The 20,865-nt window shown below is 41.7% G+C and overlaps 1 protein-coding gene across 3 annotated transcripts in view; it reads left to right on the top strand.

Annotated features, from left to right (window-relative positions):
- The window catches only part of pdzrn3b (PDZ domain containing RING finger 3b), a 96,215-nt gene extending 86,465 nt beyond the window's left edge, over window positions 1–9,750 (top strand). For all 3 annotated transcript variants that reach the window (XM_069512790.1, XM_069512784.1, XM_069512795.1), the window contains 7 exons: window positions 1,572–1,825; window positions 3,338–3,425; window positions 5,492–5,590; window positions 5,731–5,793; window positions 6,099–6,200; window positions 6,551–6,667; window positions 7,375–9,750. In XM_069512790.1, coding sequence (XP_069368891.1) covers window positions 1,572–1,825; window positions 3,338–3,425; window positions 5,492–5,590; window positions 5,731–5,793; window positions 6,099–6,200; window positions 6,551–6,667; window positions 7,375–8,874 — 2,223 coding nt within the window. In that variant the 3' untranslated portion in view covers window positions 8,875–9,750. The remainder of the gene's footprint in view (window positions 1–1,571; window positions 1,826–3,337; window positions 3,426–5,491; window positions 5,591–5,730; window positions 5,794–6,098; window positions 6,201–6,550; window positions 6,668–7,374) is intronic.
- Window positions 9,751–20,865: the final 11,115 nt, after the last annotated feature.

Raw genomic sequence — 20,865 nt, 5'->3', positions numbered from 1 at the left:
GTTTGAGTCCACTGAGATGATCCAATTATACTGCAGACCCAAGATTAGCATTAATCTTCTCTGGTTATTAGTGGGCGCATATACCCTCTTCTGACTTCTGCATTAAGTTCTCACTTTCTCCAGCCTTCCTTGCCCTTCTCCTTCCCCTCACACACACACACACACACACACACACATATTCCTTTAAACAAATATGTTCTAATATTGTACATAGTCTGGTTCAATGTCAGGTTTAGTATATATGCTGCCCTCGTCCCCTGGAGGTAGTTTAATGTCGCTGCTACTCTTGGTGTGCAGCACCACAGTTTAAGTCTGTGAGCTAACATGAACATGCAACATGAATTCTGATGAGACAGTCGTAGCCGGAGGCAGGCGCAGCAAACCAGCTACGTGTTTATCAGAAAATGAATCCTGAAACATGTACTTGCACATATGTTCAATGTCAGAGGGAGTGAGGGAGGATGCTAAAGATGCATTACTTGCAGTGCTATGGCGAGCGTTATTCCTAGAAGGCTCTGTGTGTGTGTGTGTGTGTGTGTGTGTGTGTGTGTGTGTGTGTGTGTGTGTGTGTGTGTGTGTGTGTGTGTGTGTGTGTGTGTGTGTGTGTGTGTGTGTGTGTGGAGGGACAGGAGGAGAGTCCTGTGCAGTGGGAAGAGCCGCGGGCTGAGATCCTATCAAAGCTCTCAACACATCCCCAAATCACAAACCAACAAAAGCATCCGTATGATGTGGCGACTGAACGAGAACCAGTAGCTCTTTGTAAATCCTGATAAAGCGAAGGGCCAGTGGGATGACCCAGAATGCAATATGCAACTGATGCTGCTCTTTATAAAATTCATTATGCCACCGCTTTTTCAGGATTTCACATCCGCAGGTTTTTGTTCCCACAGTAGCTGCTTTGTGAACTCCTGGTGACACGATGAGCCCAAGCGGAAATTCTTTGATTTAATCTGAGCACGCATCCAGACATTCTGGACATCACAAATGTGTGTGCAGACTTAAGTCTCCTTCATTTCATTTTGAATCTCTCTCTGGATCCGCTGATACATTCTGTAGAAAGCGGGGACTTGAGAGGGCCCGCTCTCATCTTTCATCAACGCACAGAGAACTTTAAGTGCCTCGAACCAGGCTTAATTAGCCTCTTCTCCACGACATTTTGCTCAAATTAATCTTCCCGATCCACTGTCTCTGATGGGAGGTCAAATTTGTCGTCTGCTGAGAAATTAGTTAGCAAAATGAGAGCTCCTCCGTGCAGCTTCGGCAAGCGACCTTGATTAATTAAAAGGAGACGGCAGCTAATTAAGGTCTTATTCTGCTTGGTCTGACTGTGACCCTGTAAAACAAGCCGAGGCAGTAATGAGTCGTTTCTCAAACAGAATAACGCTGCTTCTTCTAGTTTGTGTGAGCACGGTTTTCATGTGAGGTCTTAATCGTCCAGTCTGCTGTAATAAGCATCCTCTTGAGTTCAAATGGGGAAAAAACAGGATTCATGTTTTGAATCAGCGCAATTATTTCGTATTTTTTGATAAAAATGTATAATTCATCTCCTCATCTTCTCAACCTTCTTCCAGGTCAATGGCAAGGACCTGTCCAAGGCCACCCATGACCAGGCGGTGGAGGCCTTCCGCACCGCCAAGGAGCCCATCGTGGTCCAGGTCCTGCGCCGGGCCCCTCACCCCAAATCGGTCAGCCCCGCCACTGACACCCAGGTGTCGGACACCAGCACTCAGACTGACATCACTCTTCAGCACATCATGGCCCTCACCAAGCTGCCTCCTCCTTCACCACCCATGATGGAGCTGGAGGAGTATCTGCTCACAGAGGAGTAAGTACCAGCTCGGTTGATAAAGACCACGTTCACAGAACAGTAATGGCCTTGAAGTATGATTTGAGATTTTGAGAAAAATAAGAAAAAAATTACGGTTTTATGAGAATTAAGTCTTTAAGTCTACTTTAGGATACGAGTCATTTTACCATCAGGACATTAGTCCCTTGTCTGCGTTAAAATGAGGAATGTAAAGTATAATACTTAATATTTTGCTACATCAGCAACACCTTAGGCCACCATAACTATCAGTACTCTTTTGTAGAGGAGGAAATGTTTGGTCAACGGTGACTGTACATCGTTACATCTGTGAGCTGTTTAAAGAGGTTTTATAGTTTGAGATTGGTTCAAGATTATGGTTCTAGAAGGAGAGAAACTCCACACATGGGTTCTCCTCGCTGCTTATTTCCTATAAAAAATGTTTTCCTTAGTTATTGTAAAATTGTGACTTTATTCTCATAATGCACTTTTGTGACTTTACTCTTTAAATCTCTGATCATTTTTTCTTCAACGTGGCCTTCACACTCCATCCTATAAGTACATCTCCAGGCAGAAGATAAAATGATTTCTGCTCTGATAGCTGTGTTATGGCATCAGCCTTCAAACGAATGGTTTGATGACTCAAACCAGTCTTTCTGAACCATGTTTCATCTCTCCACAAACAACATGCGCAACCAGCATTATTTATTCCTAACATTATTTTTTGAGTTTTCGAAATCCAGCTCACGGTCAGTTTGAGTCCACAGACCTCAACCAGACTTTAAAAAAACACACTATTGAGTTGCAGAATTGCTGGTGTGCCAAGTAAATATCCCTGTCTCTGCACCGAAGACATGTCTTTTCCAGAAAGTCCACTTTAAATGAGAAGATACAGGAAATCATTGGTTCAAATGTCAGCTATGTTGAAAAGGTCACTTTTCTCTCAGACACAATCAGACCTCTCACCCTAATAGTTAATTAAGAGAGTGGCTCCTTATCTTCTTCCTCAAGCCCACAGTGCTGTGATCACACAGGGTGTGTCTGAAGCCTGAAGGCAAAGTGTCCCTGTCACTTTTGGAGGATGACAGCTCCTCCGAGGCACACAGCCACATTAGAATGATGATTCTGCTCATTCATTTTCTCTCCCTCTCTCACTCTTTCTGTGTGTGTGTGTGTCTTGTGTGTGTGTTAGGCCCTGCAGCTCTGAGTCTGGCTTCATTCTACTGTTTGTGGCAGCAGCAGTTGCCCTTTAATGAATATTCAAGATTTCTATAATTGATTTCAGAGTCAAATTAATCACGTAGCGTGTTAATTTGTGATTAGCCTGCGGGTGTAGCTTCAATATATCTGATTCAAGACTGATTTCTGCATTGACTTCTTATTACTCCCTCTCTAATTCTCAATTATTTTTCAAACTCTGGGGCCAAATTTAAATCCAGATTGACAAATGTGTTGCTTGTCTCACTTTTTACTGTGTAAATGTTAAACGAGCGTTTCCCTCTTTTCCAATTACACTCTTGTCTCTTGTCTCAGGCATCCTGCAGGACATGCATACTTTGACCCGAATGATTTCCTGGAGGGCATTCAGCAGGACATAGAACGGGAGGAGCTGGAATATGAGGTAAACAGCTTCTCCATCCCTTCCCTGTCTCCTCAATGAAGATCTACATTCAGACAAATGTGCATTATTAGTCCATAAGCAGACCAGAGGTCGCCTCTGTGTCTCCACTGCAGTGGCCTTGCTGGCCACCACAGCTCCTGATGTATTGTGGTTATTGATGGAGCACTCAACCTACAAACATACACAGAGATGTCGGCCAGACAGGAATCGAGTTGTTGGTTTGTTCCAGCAGATGCACAACGGTGACATCATTACTTATTAGTGACAAGGTCTAATAAGTCTTCCTCGGGCGCAGCGCAGTGGAGATGTGGCCCGGTGGATAATTAGATGGCACAGATAATGGGTCTGCAGTGATGAATCTTATGATGCACGCTAACAATGCCTGGATGAGGCCATGATGAGGTCTTGATCAAGCCTCTGCTGTGCTCCCTCTGTGACCTCTGCCAACCCCCACACCCCCTCCCAGTGAACCCCAGCCACCTACTGCTCAATATTAATAATAACCACGGAAGAAGTATGAGACGAGGAGGCGAGAGGGGACGTTCAGGACGATTAATAGCAGATGCACAGCAGAACAACACAGACTAACCAAGTGTCTGTCTCTAATTCACCCAACAATGAATTAGAAATGATAGTATGTCTGTAACTATAAGTAATGAATTAAAATTGCTCACATTATAAATCATTATTTTAGTAATAGGTTTTCTCATATAGCAGCTTTTTTGCTATTATTTTGAGCAGGATAAAGCAGTTTCTATATATTCCATATAATGGCGATATTAACCCCCCCACCCCCATATAGATCTCTATATATTTTACTAGGGAATGTGTTAATATGAGAAATGAATAAATAAATAAAAAATAATAATTAATTTAAAAGATACTGGTCAAAAGTTTCATGTATAGGAGCAGATTACTTTATGCTCTTTCCAACATCATATATTTCCCTCTTTAGCACCATGCATCTTCTGCTGGGATACATGCTGTTAGTTAGGAAAGTGAGATACGTTTATGATGTTGTGATATGTTCTGCAAAATCTTTGCATAAAAAAAATAAGTTGTTAGGAATTATTTACACAGAGTGACTTCCAGGTGGAGTCTAACTGCTTACTACATTTGCCCAACTGCTGCTACATGAGCCAAGTGACAAATCTAACATAAGTTTGTTTTAAAGAGTGAAATGAATGTCAACAGATCTGACCTGACACTAAACTGCCAACCTTTTTAATGCGGTTTTTTTTTTGTTTCTGTATAAATGGAGAAATATACTACCTCAGATATAAATATATTAATGTTTCCTTTGTCCTCTGAAAGTGATATTTCTGGTTAGTTATATTATAGCTTGTGACGCTCTTTCTGTTTACACAGTCGAATGCATTTGATTGGAGGGTGCTACAAATATTTTCCATTCATAAATCACTAGTTTGAAAATAGTCTGTGATTACTATATAATTTGAAAGACCTTTACCCTGCAACACTTTGTTTTTTGTATAAATGAAATGTAAACTGATGATTAGTGAGCTTTATAGGTGCTGGCTTTGTCACTGTTGAATAGAACTTTACTTGCTGTTCTCCCCTGAGGCCAATCATTGCACTGAGCTAGCTAACTCCTGAAAACCTGAAAACTCTCTTAAAGAATGCAAATTAACTCTTTTCACAAAATGTCAAGCTTTACCTTTTCTTCTTGGACAGCTCTTTTTATTTAATTAAACCTCCGGAGGCCGTCCTCTGCCCTGAAAGAACAGCACTGCTCGTATCTTTCTCTGTATCTGTGAGATTACAGGTGCTGACAACTGAGAGACGGGACTCTGCCCGTCTGCAGTGGGCCACATCATCTCTCATTCTGTCAGTGGGCCTCTAAAAAAACCAATGGCTTCCCTCTAGTCCGTCTGAAAGATTCATTACAGTGATTGATGGACCACTGTTGCTCTGTGATCCCATTACATAGTCGATATATTCAGTCTGTCCAGAAATAAAAATGTTATCCTCTCAATTTTGAGAAAGGGAAACCAAAATCATCTCAGAAGCCGTGGATATTAACTTGTCCATTTGTTCATTTGCACCAGGAGGTGGATTTGTACCGAGCCAACATCCAAGACAAGCTCGGCTTGACCATCTGTTACAGGACTGATGACGAGGACGAGGCTGGGATCTACATTAGTGAGGTATGTGGTGCACCGTAACTCTCAAATGATGATGTTAACAGTAAAGCACAAATGAAGCGATATTCCCCAAAAGGTCTGAGTGGACAGACAGATGGAGATTAGTCTTATTCTCTTATCAATTTATTCTCTGTTTTCTTCAGATTGATCCGAACAGCATTGCTGCAAAGGACGGCAGGATTAGAGAAGGGGACAAAATCATCCAGGTAAGATTTCTGTAATCTTGTGTTTTTCAATGACCCACCTGCACACTTCCTATTCTACTTCAATTTCAAAGTACTTTGGGAACTGTTTTCTTGCATGTATTAAGTTTAAGCTTGTTGGTATAAGTATAATCGAAATGGCGTATTTTACTCACTCTTGATGGCAGAGGATGTCTGAGGCAAACTGTGATTTGTGAATATGGTTTATACAAATAACATTTGATTGATTTATTGGTGACTGTACAAACAGCCATGTTTAAAAATAAATAAGGACAGGCTTTTAAATCATTCTGTCTGTGTCCATCAAGATCAATGGTATTGAGATCCAGAACCGGGAGGATGCTGTAGCTCTGCTGACCAGTGAGGGGAACCAGAATATCTCCCTGCTGGTGGCCAGACCAGAGATGCAGGTAATAAGGATCTCATCACGGGTGTGATCTTTTAATTATTTGCTTTGTTAATTAATGTCAAGGCAGATTTTATACGATTATTATTCTTTCTACACCTTTTCATTCAAGATTTGCGATTTTGTGTTTGCATTTAAATTGTTTAGTTTGGTCGATGAATTAAATAAACTTATAGAGCTTAGTAAAGGTTAATGATAACAAGGCAATAAAAACCTCATGTGCTGAATCTTTGAAGCAAATATGGTGAGTATTATGTTTTTATGGCAACAAACAAGAGTAGGACTGTTTGAGCACAACTCTGCATATGAATGTTTGCGCCTAATGAGGCTTATCTTCTCCATGCTGCGTCACAGCTGGATGAGGGCTGGATGGATGACGACAGGAACGACTTCCTGGATGACCTCCACATGGACATGCTGGAGCAGCAGCACCATCAGGCCATGCAGTTCACTGCCAGCATGCTTCAGCAGGTAAACTCACTCTCACTCTGTGACGCGCACGCACAAACAGTTTCCAGAAGCAAACTTGTACAATCAATCTGCATTACTACATACAGTATGTTCATCTAGAGATTATTTTTGCAGAGCCAGATCTGCTGAACAGCTGCTCAGTCGTAATTAGCAAAAAATGTCTATTTACACAAAAGAGAGCCTGTGACATTTTGGTATAATTTCACCCATAAACTCAGCAGGAAGCCTGTTCCTCTGATCATTTGTCCCCCAAAAAATTTTTTAACAAGAAGAAAAACACAGCAGGAGATTCTCCAGTCAGACACATTCGGAACAACACAGAAATCTCTGGAGCTTTGAAGAAGGTTGGCTCAGCAGGCAGAGACAGGACATAGAGTATAAATACTGGCGTTGGCCCTGATCACCAAAAGCTATCAAATATTGTAGTCTTTTCAAGTTGACATCTTCATCTGTGCGTTCTGCGCATGTGGCTCCTCTTTTCTTTTTGTGTCTCTTTTTCCTCTGGAAAATCACTGTCTCACACTGCTTCACTCGGACATATAGTTTTTACCAAGAGGCTGGCAGGAGAATCTTCGCAGAATGTCCGCTGTGACTGACTCAGACATTTGCATTCTCACATACAGCGCCCCCAAATAAGTCCAGTGCATGTCTGAAAGCAGCTATAGATGCACCACTGTCTCTGAGCTGTTTGTTGTTTGTGTTTCTAGAAGAAGCACGAGGAGGATGGAGGCACCACCGACACAGCCACGCTTCTGTCCAACCACCATGAAAAGGACAGTGGGGTTGGGCGCACAGATGAGAGCACGCGGAATGACGAGAGCTCGGAGCAGGAGAACCTCGGAGATGACCAGACCACAGCCTCCAACACACTGGGCAGCTGCAGAAAGCTGACCTACAGCCAGGACACACTCGGCAGCATCGACCTGCCCTTTAGCAGTGAGTCTTTCATCTCCGCTGACTATACCGACACCGACTTCCTGGGCATCCCGGCTGACGAGTGCGAGCGCTTCAGGGAACTCCTGGAGCTGAAGTGCCAGATGAGGAGCAGCGGAGCCCAGGGTCTGTACTGCCAGGGCGGAGGGGCAGGAGGTCAAGACCAGGAGTGTGTGGACAAGGAGCTGGAGCTACTCAATGAGGAGCTGCGCACCATCGAGCTGGAGTGCCTGAACATCGTCCGCGCACACAAGATGCAGCAACTGAGGGAGCAGTGCCGTGAGTCCTGGATGCTGCACAACAGCGGTTTCCGCAACTACAATACTAGCAGTGATGCTCATCGCCATGAGCTCTCAGACATCACAGAGCTGCCAGAGAAATCAGACAAGGACAGCTCCAGTGCCTACAACACTGGTGAGAGCTGCCGTAGCACGCCTCTGACGCTGGAGCTTTCTCCAGACAACTCGCTCCGCAGAGGAGCGGAGAATCAGGCCGGGGCATCCGGCTCTACCAGTAGGATGCTCAAACCACTCCTGTCCCCCGTGCAGGAAGCTTCTGGCCCAAGCCGCAGCAGAGGGTCCTCCAAAGATCAAGACGGAGCACTGCAGGCGGAGGGCAAGGAGAGGAAAATGGGAGAGTCCAGTAAGTCTGGGCGGAGCTATCCACACTCACCTTACAAGCACGCTCACATCCCCGCCCACGCCCAGCACTACCAGAGCTACATGCAGCTGATCCAGCAAAAATCAGCTGTGGAGTACGCCCAGAGCCAGATGAGTCTGGTCAGCATGTGCCGCGACCCCATCACGCCTAGTGACCTGGATCCTAAGATGGAGTGGAAGGTGAAGATCCGCAGCGACGGCACGCGCTACATCACCAAGCGCCCCATCCGGGATAAGCTGCTGAGGGAGCGCGCCCTCCGCATCCACGAGGAGCGCAGCGGCATGACCACAGACGACGACGCCATAAGCGAGCTGAAGATGGGCCGCTACTGGAGCAAGGAGGAGAGGAAGCAGCACGCCGTTCGGGCCAAGGAGCAGAGGCAGCGCCGAGAGTTCATGAAGCAGAGCCGAGCCGATTGTCTGAAGGAGCAGACTTACCTGGAGGACAAAAAGGAGCCCAACATCATCGAACTCAGCCACAAAAAGATGATGAAAAAGAGGAATAAGAAAATATTCGACAACTGGATGACAATCCAGGAACTGCTGACCCATGGTACCAAGTCACCAGACGGCACCAGGGTTTACAACTCACTCCTGTCTGTGACTACAGTCTAAGTCCTGCCTTGAGTTCAGTGTCAGGCCAGCTCGAGGAGGACAGACTGGAGTGTAATGGACTGTACATAGAACACTACCAGATGGGGTAGAGATTCCTGCCTCGTTCAATGTGGCAACATTTTGTAAATAGGAAATAAGGAAAGCCTTTTGTGGACAGACATTTTCCACCCCTGCGGTGAAGAGGAGCTCCTGTAGATGAGGGTTGGACTTGGACATGAACTCAACATGGCTATTAGGATGATTTTGGAAACATTTTTCAGATTCTTTCAATAACCTTTTCTACCTTTGTGCTTGCTCATTTTGAATAATTTTGGAAGGTTTTCAGAAGTGTGTAAAGACGGTGTGCCATTCATAAAACAGCCAGCATTTACACTATTATACATTATTTTGTTTGTACTATATATCTCTTATCAGTATTTTACTGTTATGCATACTTAATGCTTTTATGGAAACAATGCTATTTTTCCTGCAAGGTAGAACACATAATCCTTTTCAAAAGGACTTTTGTAAATTAAAAAATAAAATTTTTGTAACAAATCCACTTTTTTTAGTTTGAATTTCTCTCTATGGGTGCTGATCTACCAAAGTCGATACCACCAGCGATATATACCATCTGTTACATAATGAGGAGAAAAACATTACATGATATCATTGTGTCTGTACGTATGTTTAGAAGAAAGAAAGATGTTTCTCACATTGTTGATACTGAAATGTCTGTTTGTCGAAACACACATTGTAGTCGCTTTTGCTTTCTTAGGGTTTACATGTATTGAGCAGAATAACAGCTTTACAAATCCTTAGTTAGCCACACAATTTGATGTCTTGTAAAATGAGAGAAATAATAAATTATTGTTTTATATATGATGAGCTTTGAAACGTTGTTGGGATTTGTCATTTTTAAGCGTTGTTGCATCATAAAAAATTATTGAGAAGTGAGAAGAAACTGCATTGCATGCTCCACCTACAGCTAAAACTCTGCATAGACGGTAAAAACATTATGGACCATGGTGTAGAAACGCAGTAGGATCTTTGCATTGTCTCATTTCAGATTGGGGTTAGGTTGATTGGAGACTCAACTGAAGATTGACCGAGGTGTGAATGTTAGAGTGAATGTTTGTCTCTGTATGTTGGCCCTGCGATATGCTGGTTGTCTGTCCAGGGTGTAACCCGCCTCTGGAATCAAAGTCAGATTCATGTACATTTGCCAACTTGCAGTGATGGAAGCAGCAGGAGTCCGTTTACTGCCTGTGATTCAAGTGAAATCCAGAGTAGTCAGTCAGTCTGGCTGGCGTCAACATGAATCAGTCCAATCAGCAGAGAATCCTGCTGTCAAGATCTGACACATGAAGGCTGACAACAAAGATTTGTATCTTTTCTTTCCTCTTGTCGTCATGACAACACATGGATGTTACAGTGGTGGCTTCTGTTCATCGCCCACAGTTTTTCCTCAGCCGAGGAAAAGTGGCCTATCCGTGTAAAACCAAGATCAGACAGCACACTGTGTGGTTTCATGTTAGTGAAAGTTGTTAGTGAACGTGGCATGAGGCACCGTCACATGGCAGCGTCTCTTTGCTGAGCTAATGGTTTATTTATCTGACTCCAGACTCTGACCATCTGTTAGAGGGACCTCATACCCTCAGTCCCATATGATCCTCCAATTATCAGTTTAGTGCATCATTACTGAGGACAAAAGCAGCTCCATGTCTCTTCTGATCCACACAACTTAGTCATCAAACACATCTTTTGTGTCTAATGAGGCAACAACAATTAGGGCAGCATTCAGATATTTAGTTTATTATATTCAAACTCAAGTACTATTGCTAACTCAGGTGTATGAAATGCTAAAATGTCTAAAACAAACATACAAATAAATATGAACTATTTGAAATCCTCTGACACAACTGTTCTATTGCATTAAGCTCTACGGATGATTTTAGCATCTTTAAGCCAATTTTTTTCATGGCCCACAGCTTTGCTGTTTTGGGTTTGTCTATTCTCAAACAGCATATTTCCTTTAACACCCGGTAGCTGTCACTACTTTAAAGGTCTGATAATACACTGCACACTGCCTGCAGCAACAAATAGCAAAAAGAAAAACACAGATGGAGAACATAGCATTCAGCTGCTAAGAAGATGTTTCTCTGAGGAGTTAGAAGAGACCATAGACTGTATATAATGGACATGTGTCTTCTAAAATGAGGCCAAAGCATTACAATGTAGTAGAAAATCCAGCCTCCTCCACGTTAATGAAATATTATTTCTCAAAGATGGTTTCTGTCATTTACAGTGGTACTTGTCAGACTGATGCAGTGTATGTCCATGTGTTCATTTTTCCTGTAAGTTTGCTTTTATTAGTTATTTGAGTCTATAAAAACGGGGGGTAATGTCATGATTGACACCTGTGACTGAGTCACGATTGGTCGAGCAGTATGGGGCCTCACTACTGCATAGAATGGCTCCAATTGAACTGGATGCAGCGTTGGTATCCAAGGTTTTGGCCTCATTTCTGGATAGTAGAAGGAAGTGTGTCATCCATCTTTATATACAGTCTGTGGTAGAGACCAAAACAGAGCAAATAGAGATTGAAAATTAAACTCAAGGTCATCAGGTAGCCAGAAACACACCTCCAAATACATTGTCATTTTGCTCTACTGCTGCTGGATGTGTAAATAAGATGATGTTAGCTAACATGTTAGCCATTATCTTCTTTGTAATGCATCACTGTTTAGTTTGCTGCTTGTTCTGCTGCCCCCAAGTGACCAAAAATAGATAACTGATAGTTTTCTGTGCATATTATGTACTTGGACACTTTAGATTGGATGAACTGCAAGTCACACACAAATAAAAGAATAGTAAAAACTGAAGCAGTTAAGGCCAAGTTGTATAAACTTTTAGTTCTGACTGGATCAAGCTATGAAACCCCATATTCTACACTTCCCATGATGCAACTTGAGAACATATTTCATGAGACCCTCTCTGATACCAGATCAGAGGACTAACAGACAGAAACAAAACATCTATAAATCATAGGATTATAAAAATCTATTAACAACAAATAAAATTGTGTACATTATGCTATTCTTGGTAGAACTTAAGTAAGTATTACAGCAAATTGACTTTGACATCTTTTCACAATGTTGCAGGTTAATCTGTTAACATAAATGTTAAGCTTTGATTGACCCCACAGTCAAAATCAATTCCTACAAAATGTTCCTTCCATCTCTTTAATGCCAAAGGCCTTTAATTGTTTAATGAATACCAACATAAATTCAGCTTGTTTTAGTTTTCAGATAGTTCATGAATTCATTGTCACAGGTCTGCATCACTTAAGGGGGTGATTATGATAATGTGAGCAGCCTGGGGTGCAAACTCAGCTTTTTCTCCATGTCTGTCAGACTATAATTGATTACTCCTCCTTAGGTTTGACTGAACCCCAGCTTTGTGATTAATGCCTGGCTACTCTTTACACACTCTTTAAATGGGAGATAACAATATGGCATGCAATGCAAACAAAAAAACTCCCATAATCAATTCTGGGACGTCCCCCTGCCACCACAGAACGCCAGGAGATTAGTCGATCACATATTTGGCTTCGCTATCCTCATGTATTTTTATTATCTTTGGGATAAAAGTGGACATCCCCCCACTGGTCTGGCAGTTTGCGTTTGAGCCAGAGAGCAGGACTCATCGGTTTAAATGTCAGAGCGAAGAACACGCCGACATTCCAGTGTACTCATCCATTAACTGATAAGGGGGCGTCTCTGCTGCCTGCGAGTACTGCTGATTCTGATGCTGTTTCACAAAGGAGACTGAGATGCACGTACCTGCTTAACAAGCCTGGAAAATATTTTTTGCATTGCTTTATTTACCATCTTAGCCACAATTAATTTTGAAGGTGAAACCAGGAAATACTTGAGGCACAGGTTGTTGTGTCTGAGTTTTTGCATGACCTAAATTAAAATAAAATAAAACCTTGGAGGCACCACACTGCTCCAGCAAGTTCAGCAGGTGTGAAGACAGTGTTAGCACATCTCAGATAAAAGAGAACAAGCTGCTGGATAAACAGAAAGAAGTGCTGAACCACATATTCATGTTCTCGCAGTCAAAAAGGTTGCTCTTAGATGTGGAGGCATGTCCTCAGAGCATTTAAGTCTATGAACTCTGAATATTTGAAGGGTTTTATTCCAAAAATGTTAAATTCACGATAAACTCAGAGCTGCATCTAAAAAAGTAATGCTGACATGAAAAATGGAAAATAAAAAATGTTGCAAAATGTTACTTTACATGACACTATGCATTTCTTGCACTCTTTACTAAACCACATTCATAAGTTGATTTGTGTATTCAGAACAATCATTCTGACCTAGATTTGCATGACTGATCCATGGTTTAAGATAATGGTATTAAGATTACTGTGATAACTCTGATATGTAAAACAATGGATTTATTGTCTGGTGAATCAAATCGAAGACAATAAAATACTGACCTTTAAAATGGCTTATTTTCATATAAATGTTACTTCAGATATGGTTCCAAGACATCCCTCAAGACAAAATTATGTGAGATGAAAACAATGTGTTTCTCCAACTTAAAAGACAGCCTTTTCTGAATGAGCTTTAGATTGGGACATTTCACCCCATGTGAGAAACTGTGAATTACTCTCTTCTGTGTCTTTACACACTTTATTTTTCTGATACTTGCGATTTTGTCAAACATGGCAACCGTGAAATACTAATGTCTGATCAGCTGATATGGTTTCAAAAAGTGACAACTGAGTTTTATCACACATTTCAATCCGGAACAATGTGCTTGCTTGTAACTCGTACGTGACAGCCAGAATAAATGAGTCTCCAGAGGTAACTAAATATATCTTGTATGTAAGATGCATAATTAAACCCATAAGCTTTTCTGATTTTTCACAAGTACAAGATGGAACAACTCAGAAACATCACAGGGATTGATGGCAGGAAAGGAACATTTGGTTTTCCTTTGTAAGTATTAAAATGTGTAAAGGTCTACACAACATGAACGAACCTGTCATAACAGTTACAATGTAGTTTATGATCAGACGTAAAGTATTGATTATGGCCACTTTGATACATTCACCCTCTTGTCAAGCCAAACCATCATAGTTTAATGGGGAATTATTAATCTGATTCACAGTGTAAGTTTTAGTATATGTATATGTGTACCATGTGTGATAACTGAATCTTGTCAATCCTCGACCATTCGCAGGAGAAAGTATATATCACATAGAAGTACAGATATTTGAGTAGTTAAGAGGAAAGTGAGCTTAATTATATTACTGATTGAAACAAAGACAAGGCATAGTTTTTTTTTTTTTTATTATTATTTGTCATTTGAACGTAAAAAAAATACAGGAAAAATGCATTTACAGCCATGCTAGCATGCTGGTGCTTTGAAATAGTTTTGTTTATTGTGATAACAAGAACTTTCTATCAAGAACAAAATATGATCTCATCAAGTTTGTCATAAACTTTTGATGGAATTTATAAAGCTCTAAACAGAGCCAGGTGTGTAGATCAGACAGAAAGTGAAGATTGAAAGAGAGAGACGAAAAACAGAGAAAGAAAGTATGGTTTGAAAGTTCAAAATCCCCATTAACTTTAAGAGACCTTCTGTTACAAGCATACGGTGGCACCATGATTATCTGTAGCCAGGCCTGTGAGTTAGCTGTCAATGCTTCTGTCTTTGAGCCATCTTTCTGCACTTTGAGTTAAAGGTCAGCACAGGCAATAAGACAGCGCGTATCCTGTCAGCGAGAGCAGCGGGTATGTCACCTTCATCATAACCACACACAGGGATAACCATCAAAAATGAAATGACCCAGGAATATAATTCCTCTCTCAACAAAAATTAAGCATTATATATTTTTGTATAAAACATTGTACTGTTTTTCATGCTCGCTATATTTTGAATTTTAGAATTGTTTAAGTTGAATTTTGCCTTTTCTGAATTTCTCAAAGACGTTTTTGTCTCAGCTGCTTACATTTTGTTCCATCGGATGTATAATGCAAGCCAAACTCTTTGAATGCCAAAGACATAAATGTCTCTAACTACGTATTTGACCCTTGCGTGGTCTTGTTAGCTTCAAAGGCCCCATTGCTTGTGTTTTGTTTATGGCCCAGCGGAGCCATAACTCACCGCGGCCCGTCCTCCCACACCTCATCCCTCTCTGCTCAACTTTTCTCACAGCGCAGTTTCCTGGGTCAATTCGCATGAACCTCTGTGGCTCCCTTTCTGCAGATTTATTGGTTGACAGCTAATTTATCCATTATATACATTCCAAATTAAAGGCTTCGCTCAGCAGGGTGGGAGCAACAGAACAAGGAAAAAGAGAAAAGGAGAATGAGAGGGAAAAACATGCCGTTCTTCCTCTGTGCTGCCACATCTCCCACTAGATCCAAAGGATTTATCTCACCCGTTGGCTGGCTGCATGAGTGCTCATGTTCAAAGAGCGAGAGTGAGGATAACACCTACATCCTGAAGTGTTAGGTAAAGCACTGTCACAACAGGCTGACTGCAAGAGTTTAGAAAAAACAAAGTCCGACTGGAGTTTCACACACAGACACAAGGTGCTGACCCAAAAAACCAACGGAGGCTCTGCCAGCGTGGGAGTAAATTTTGGATTGGCAAAAAATACTTGATTGCCTCTGTTCAAATCTCATTTATATACAGTCTATGGTTCAAGTGTAGAAGCATCTTCTTGGTACAGACTGCACTAAAGCTGCTGAATAGCTTATTAGCGTTGGCCACCAAGACATGGTTACACCATCTTTAGTTACTCATTCTAAAGATGTAGAAATAACAACCTGTTATTTTAACAGGTCTATTTATGGATGAGATAAATAAAATAAGACACAGAATGTTAAATGGTGAAAAATTATTTGAACAGAGGCAAGCTCGCTGATGTTTTCCCCTGCTCCCACTCCTGGTATTTGCCAAAACTGAAATTGTAGAAGTATTATGTATTTTCACCTCCTGGCCCAAGGTTTGCTTTTGAACACGTTCACAGCCTTTCGAAGACAGCAACGATTCATTTTACTTATTCCAAATAAAACACTGGCATTCGACTGCGAGTCTGCATATCTGAAAAATCTACAAGCAACAATGTGCTACATGAAATGATTGTGGAATGGTCCTTATTTTCAAAGAATCCCCCCACTGGAGTGAGGAATTAGAATCTCAGCATGACAAGCGGTAATGGAAAGACTTCACAGACATCACTTTCAGATGCAGAAAGAAAAACACGCTAATTATAGTGAAGGTCTTTCACTGGGATAAAATGAACACAATATTCATACAGTATATCAGCACTGTCTACCTCTTACAGGACAGAAATGTGTTCATGTACGACATAAGGCTACATCCATACAACCACCGAGATGTTTGGAAAACTATGACAAAGACATTGACAACCGCCTGCTGACGAGCATTAAAATGGATCCAGAGCCAAAATGCTTGTGTGGACAGGGATCGTTACTACCAACAATAAAACGTACTAGTATGGATGTAGCCTTAGTATGGCACAGTACTACAATAAAACAGTATTGTCTAACTGTACATGTGTTGAGGTAAAGCTGAAGTTCACATATTAGGATGTCTTGATTTTTATATTTAGATGGTCTAAACATTTTATTATCTCCATCTTGCTTATCCATTTAAAATATGTGCCATGATGTAACACCAGTAATTCACGTCCTGTCCACGTAATATGCTGCATGGTCTCTGTACCTCGCAGCCATGTGAAGGGCTTGGTGAGTAACTCTTCTTTACTGCCTATTGATTTGGAATACAACAAGCAGCTCTAAATGTGACATGAAGTCCGTTGTTGTGTTGAATGAACTGCGCTTATGACTCACAATTTTTTTCCGGCCTCCCACAGCAGCAGTTTTCAACCATCCATGGCGCGCTACATTTCAACTATATGTTCCTCCAGCTGAAAGACAGATCAATACAGTTTAAGTGGCCATCTCGAAAGAGTCTATTTCATTTTGCTGGATTTGAGGGGCTTGAATAAATAAACATTAACTGCATTTAGTGCAAAGAGCGCAGTCACTTTCTTATTTATTTATGACTCTATGTCGTCAGACATGCTTGAACCACACAGCTGAAGAATTACAGCTCTCGCTTGGACAGACAGCAGCAGCTCAGACGAACATTTCCCGATGTGCTTCTCCAGTGTGTTCTAACAGTCCATTATCATCTTCACTGTAAAGCATCTAAGCAACATGCCTCTTCAGCTGCAGGATGCACATCTACAGTCCCACTCAACAGCAGCGTTGCCGCACATGCACGCAACTGCTGTAATTGCACCTTTATTAGTCTCCCATTCACACTTATTACATCCCTGGGCAAAGAGCTGGTCGTATCTCTGGAAATCGCCTCTAAAAGCCTGGGGCTGTTATAAACAAGGCTCTTCAGTGTCATTAAACTGAGTGGCTGGTGGAAGCAGACGGGCCCTGTGCTGCCAACACGGTGAGTAAAGTCAATTAGTGTACTTCATTAGTGTGAAGTGACAGAGTGTGGTAAACCTGCAGAGAGGCCATAACCTGATGAATACTGGTCATGTTTCCTGGTTTAGATGGATATTTTAGTATGGACATAAATAAAATGTAAATGTTGACACTGCTTGAGCATCAGACCATCATCTGGTGGATGAAACCTGCCATCAGTTAGCTCCCTGAATGAATTAAAGATGTAAAAGAGTGGGTGTCATTATGTCCTGCAACTTCACAATGGCAAAACAGAAATTCTTGTTTTTGGTGGTCAACTTTTTATTAAAGGATATGATCCTGGAAATAATTCATTGTTGATTTTGAACTTGTTTTCCTGACCTATGTCAGCCATGGCATAAACCTGCCTTTGTTGGTCTGATATTAGTATGGACTCTTTTGGATTTTTGACTTCTACCTGTATTTCCTTGTTTTCAGATTTTCTTTCATTCTGTGTTTAGATTTGTGTTTAATTATGTTTCCTGTTTTATTTTTGAAACCTTCCTTATGTTTCTGTGTTTTTTACTTCCTGCCTTTGTGTGTTTCCCTCCGGTTTGGTTGCCTTGATCTGTTTCACCTGTTTGTCCCGTGCCACCTGTCTCTAGTTTGTCATCAGTTCAGTTTGTATTTAAGTCCTCGGTTCTGCCAGGTCTTCTGTTTAGCTATGGTCTTAGTCTCTGTGTGTTTTGCCTCCAGTGTTTTCATGTTGTTTTTTTCTGCCTTGTTCGATTTTTGCATTTGTTTCCTGCTGGGCCTGATCTCTGTTTTATTGTTATTTCACAAGTCATCAGGATATGTAATTTAGGAACCACGAATATCTGTTAGAAAATGTGGTGGTAATACATCGAGTTGATGTGGAGACATTTAATTGGGCACAAATGTTGTCGGTGTAAAATGTTATGACAAGCCATCCAATGTTTTAGTGTGGATCAAAGTGACATAATAAGAGAGAGATTATTATTTCTGGGTAAATCTTCTCAAACGCTTCACTGACTTCTTTTCAGTTTCTTATTTAGACTTCATTTTAGTATTTACTTCTTGCCTGACCTGCACATCAAATGTGGTCATCTAATACAGGCCTCTTGATTACTCATGAAAAGTTGGTGAAGTTTCTAAATGGTCAATTGTTGTTGTTAGGTAGCTGCAATACTATTCTGGACTGTCCTAGATGCTTGTTTGCTAATTTCCTATGTGCCTGAGCAGGAGTGTTTCAAGGGACTAAAGGGGCTTCAGGCAAAATGAACCTGGGGGCCCTATGTTGAACATTGAAACACCTTTCATTCTAGAATTCTAAAACTCTAAAATTGCCTTGTTATTGAGGGTTTTCAACCATGGTGTTGTTGCAGTTTCCTTTACATAACAAATCATATAATTTAAGGAGGTTTTCACTAAATTGTAATTGCTGTAAACAGCTGTACTCAGAGGCCCCCTCTCAGCTCAGGGCCCCAGGAAATTGCATGCCATGCCTACCCTGTTGCAACACCCCTGTGTCTGAGACCAAGGTGAATGTGTCAAGATATGTCAAGTGTTTCTGTACAAGTCATATACACAATCTCTCCTTAATGTACAGATCCACACAGCTGTCACAGGACTGAAAGCCAGTCTGATGAGGAACGATACAGATACACCATCTAAATCAAAGCAGTCCTCCACTAACTTCCTCTGTGATGATGTCATTCTGACAGAGAAGGGGAAATTCAATAGCGTCCACGTCCCGTGGTCAGTGCTGAGAGTCCCGCCCCCTCACTGAGCTTCACAAAAATCCCCTCCTCAAACATCAGAATTATCCTTTTTTTTTCACTGACCATTTCAGAGCGTTACACAGTATTTCACACTGTACCCACTTTGCTGAGCGGTTCTTGTGAAGCCTGTCTGGAGGCCTCCTGCGGTGGAGGCTCCTGGCTGCCTCTGTTTTCAGGTGTGCTTGGTGGTCTTGAAGTGGTGGTAAATAAATGTCCCACTCTCCCAGACCTTTCCAGTCTGCCAACACACCGCATCCCACTCACTGCTGTTTGCCATTTTGTCAGAGTGGATCAGAATGTTTCACCCTGCTGTGCCAGAAAAATGTAACTTGACATTTACACCCACACCTGATCCAGGACCTGAAATTGACCAACAGACACTAAGAAATCTTAAAACCATGTGGAGGAAATCAGTTTCTGACCTTGTTTATTTTCTGAAAACACACTGCATTGCCTTGAAAGCGCCAAATGATCCAAGGCTAGTGTTTACAAGTAGCATATTTTAGATCATTCCGATGAAAGAGTTTTTTTCTTCTTCTAGAAATGAGACACGTGGGAGTCGATCTGTGGTTTCTCAAGAGGTGTGTTGAATGTGTCACAGGCTAAATCCAGCATAAGCATCAGACATTCTCACTGGCATCTGGAGAGTAAAGAAAACGACGGCTATGTCATCTTCAGCTCATTCACAAGTGTTCACAGGCAGCGTGCTGTGACGTCCCCTCACACTAAGACAGGGAGACAATTTTAGACAGGCAAGAGTTCATCCTGCGGACAGAGCTGCACAGGGATGAAGGAGGACAGAGTGTCTGTGTGCCTTTTTCAAGACAGCACATAAGGAGGCGCACAGCGTGTGTCACAGCCTGCATGCATTCTCTCGCAGGAGCAGGATGACTCGGCCAGCATTCTGATTTCAGGGGCCACGTTTGGTCTGGGTTGGAAACTAAACAGTACCCTCTATTGGATGGCACGAAGACTGCGCGCAGCATTGCCTGACCCAATCAGAGAGGACGTGACTGTGAGCTCTCAGTCCCGCTCAACCATGAACTGAGAGAGTAACTCCTGTGTTATAATCACTTTCTTTAAGATTTCCTGTATTTCATCTTTTAATCCTGTCAAAGTCATCGAGGGGAGTGCTTCCACTTAACTCGATGACTCAAGACTATTAGTGTGATTTGTTATGCGCTGCATGCTGACCACACTTCCATTTAAAAGTTCTTCTCTCGAGGCGGCTTCTGATGCATGAAACCCGAGTGTAACGCCTCACAGCGGCCAAGTGGGATTCGAGGGGGGTCCCGAGACCCCCAGGGGTCCACTGTCGGGGGGCTCTGGGAGAGAGTTTAATTTCATAGTTATTTTACTGACTGGTCTGATCAAAGACTTCAGTTCACTCACTGCAGCTTTCACTCCAGCTGCTACATAGACTATTATAATATCATACCTGCAGACAATTTACAGTATCTCTACCAGTTATGAGACAGACAGTGCAGGAAGTGTAGTGTTTTTCAAAATAAATGTGAGTAAAACCCAAAGATAGGAAAAAACTAACTGAATAATCAACATTTTCTTATTTTCATGAGCACTTCTGTTGTGATATGAAGAGAAACCCAGGCACTGCAGTTATTTACTTTTTCAATTTATTCTATATCAAATAAATATTAGAAATGTTGCTTCTTAAGGGAAGAATAGAGAAGAATAGTCTATATTTGCAGTAATGATGAACTAAGGAGTAACTG

The sequence above is a fragment of the Paralichthys olivaceus genome, chromosome 2 (assembly GCF_024713975.1).
Source record: "Paralichthys olivaceus isolate ysfri-2021 chromosome 2, ASM2471397v2, whole genome shotgun sequence".
In the NCBI taxonomy this organism is placed as follows: Eukaryota; Metazoa; Chordata; class Actinopteri; order Pleuronectiformes; family Paralichthyidae; genus Paralichthys; species Paralichthys olivaceus.
This window is presented reverse-complemented; position numbering and strand designations above follow the sequence as displayed.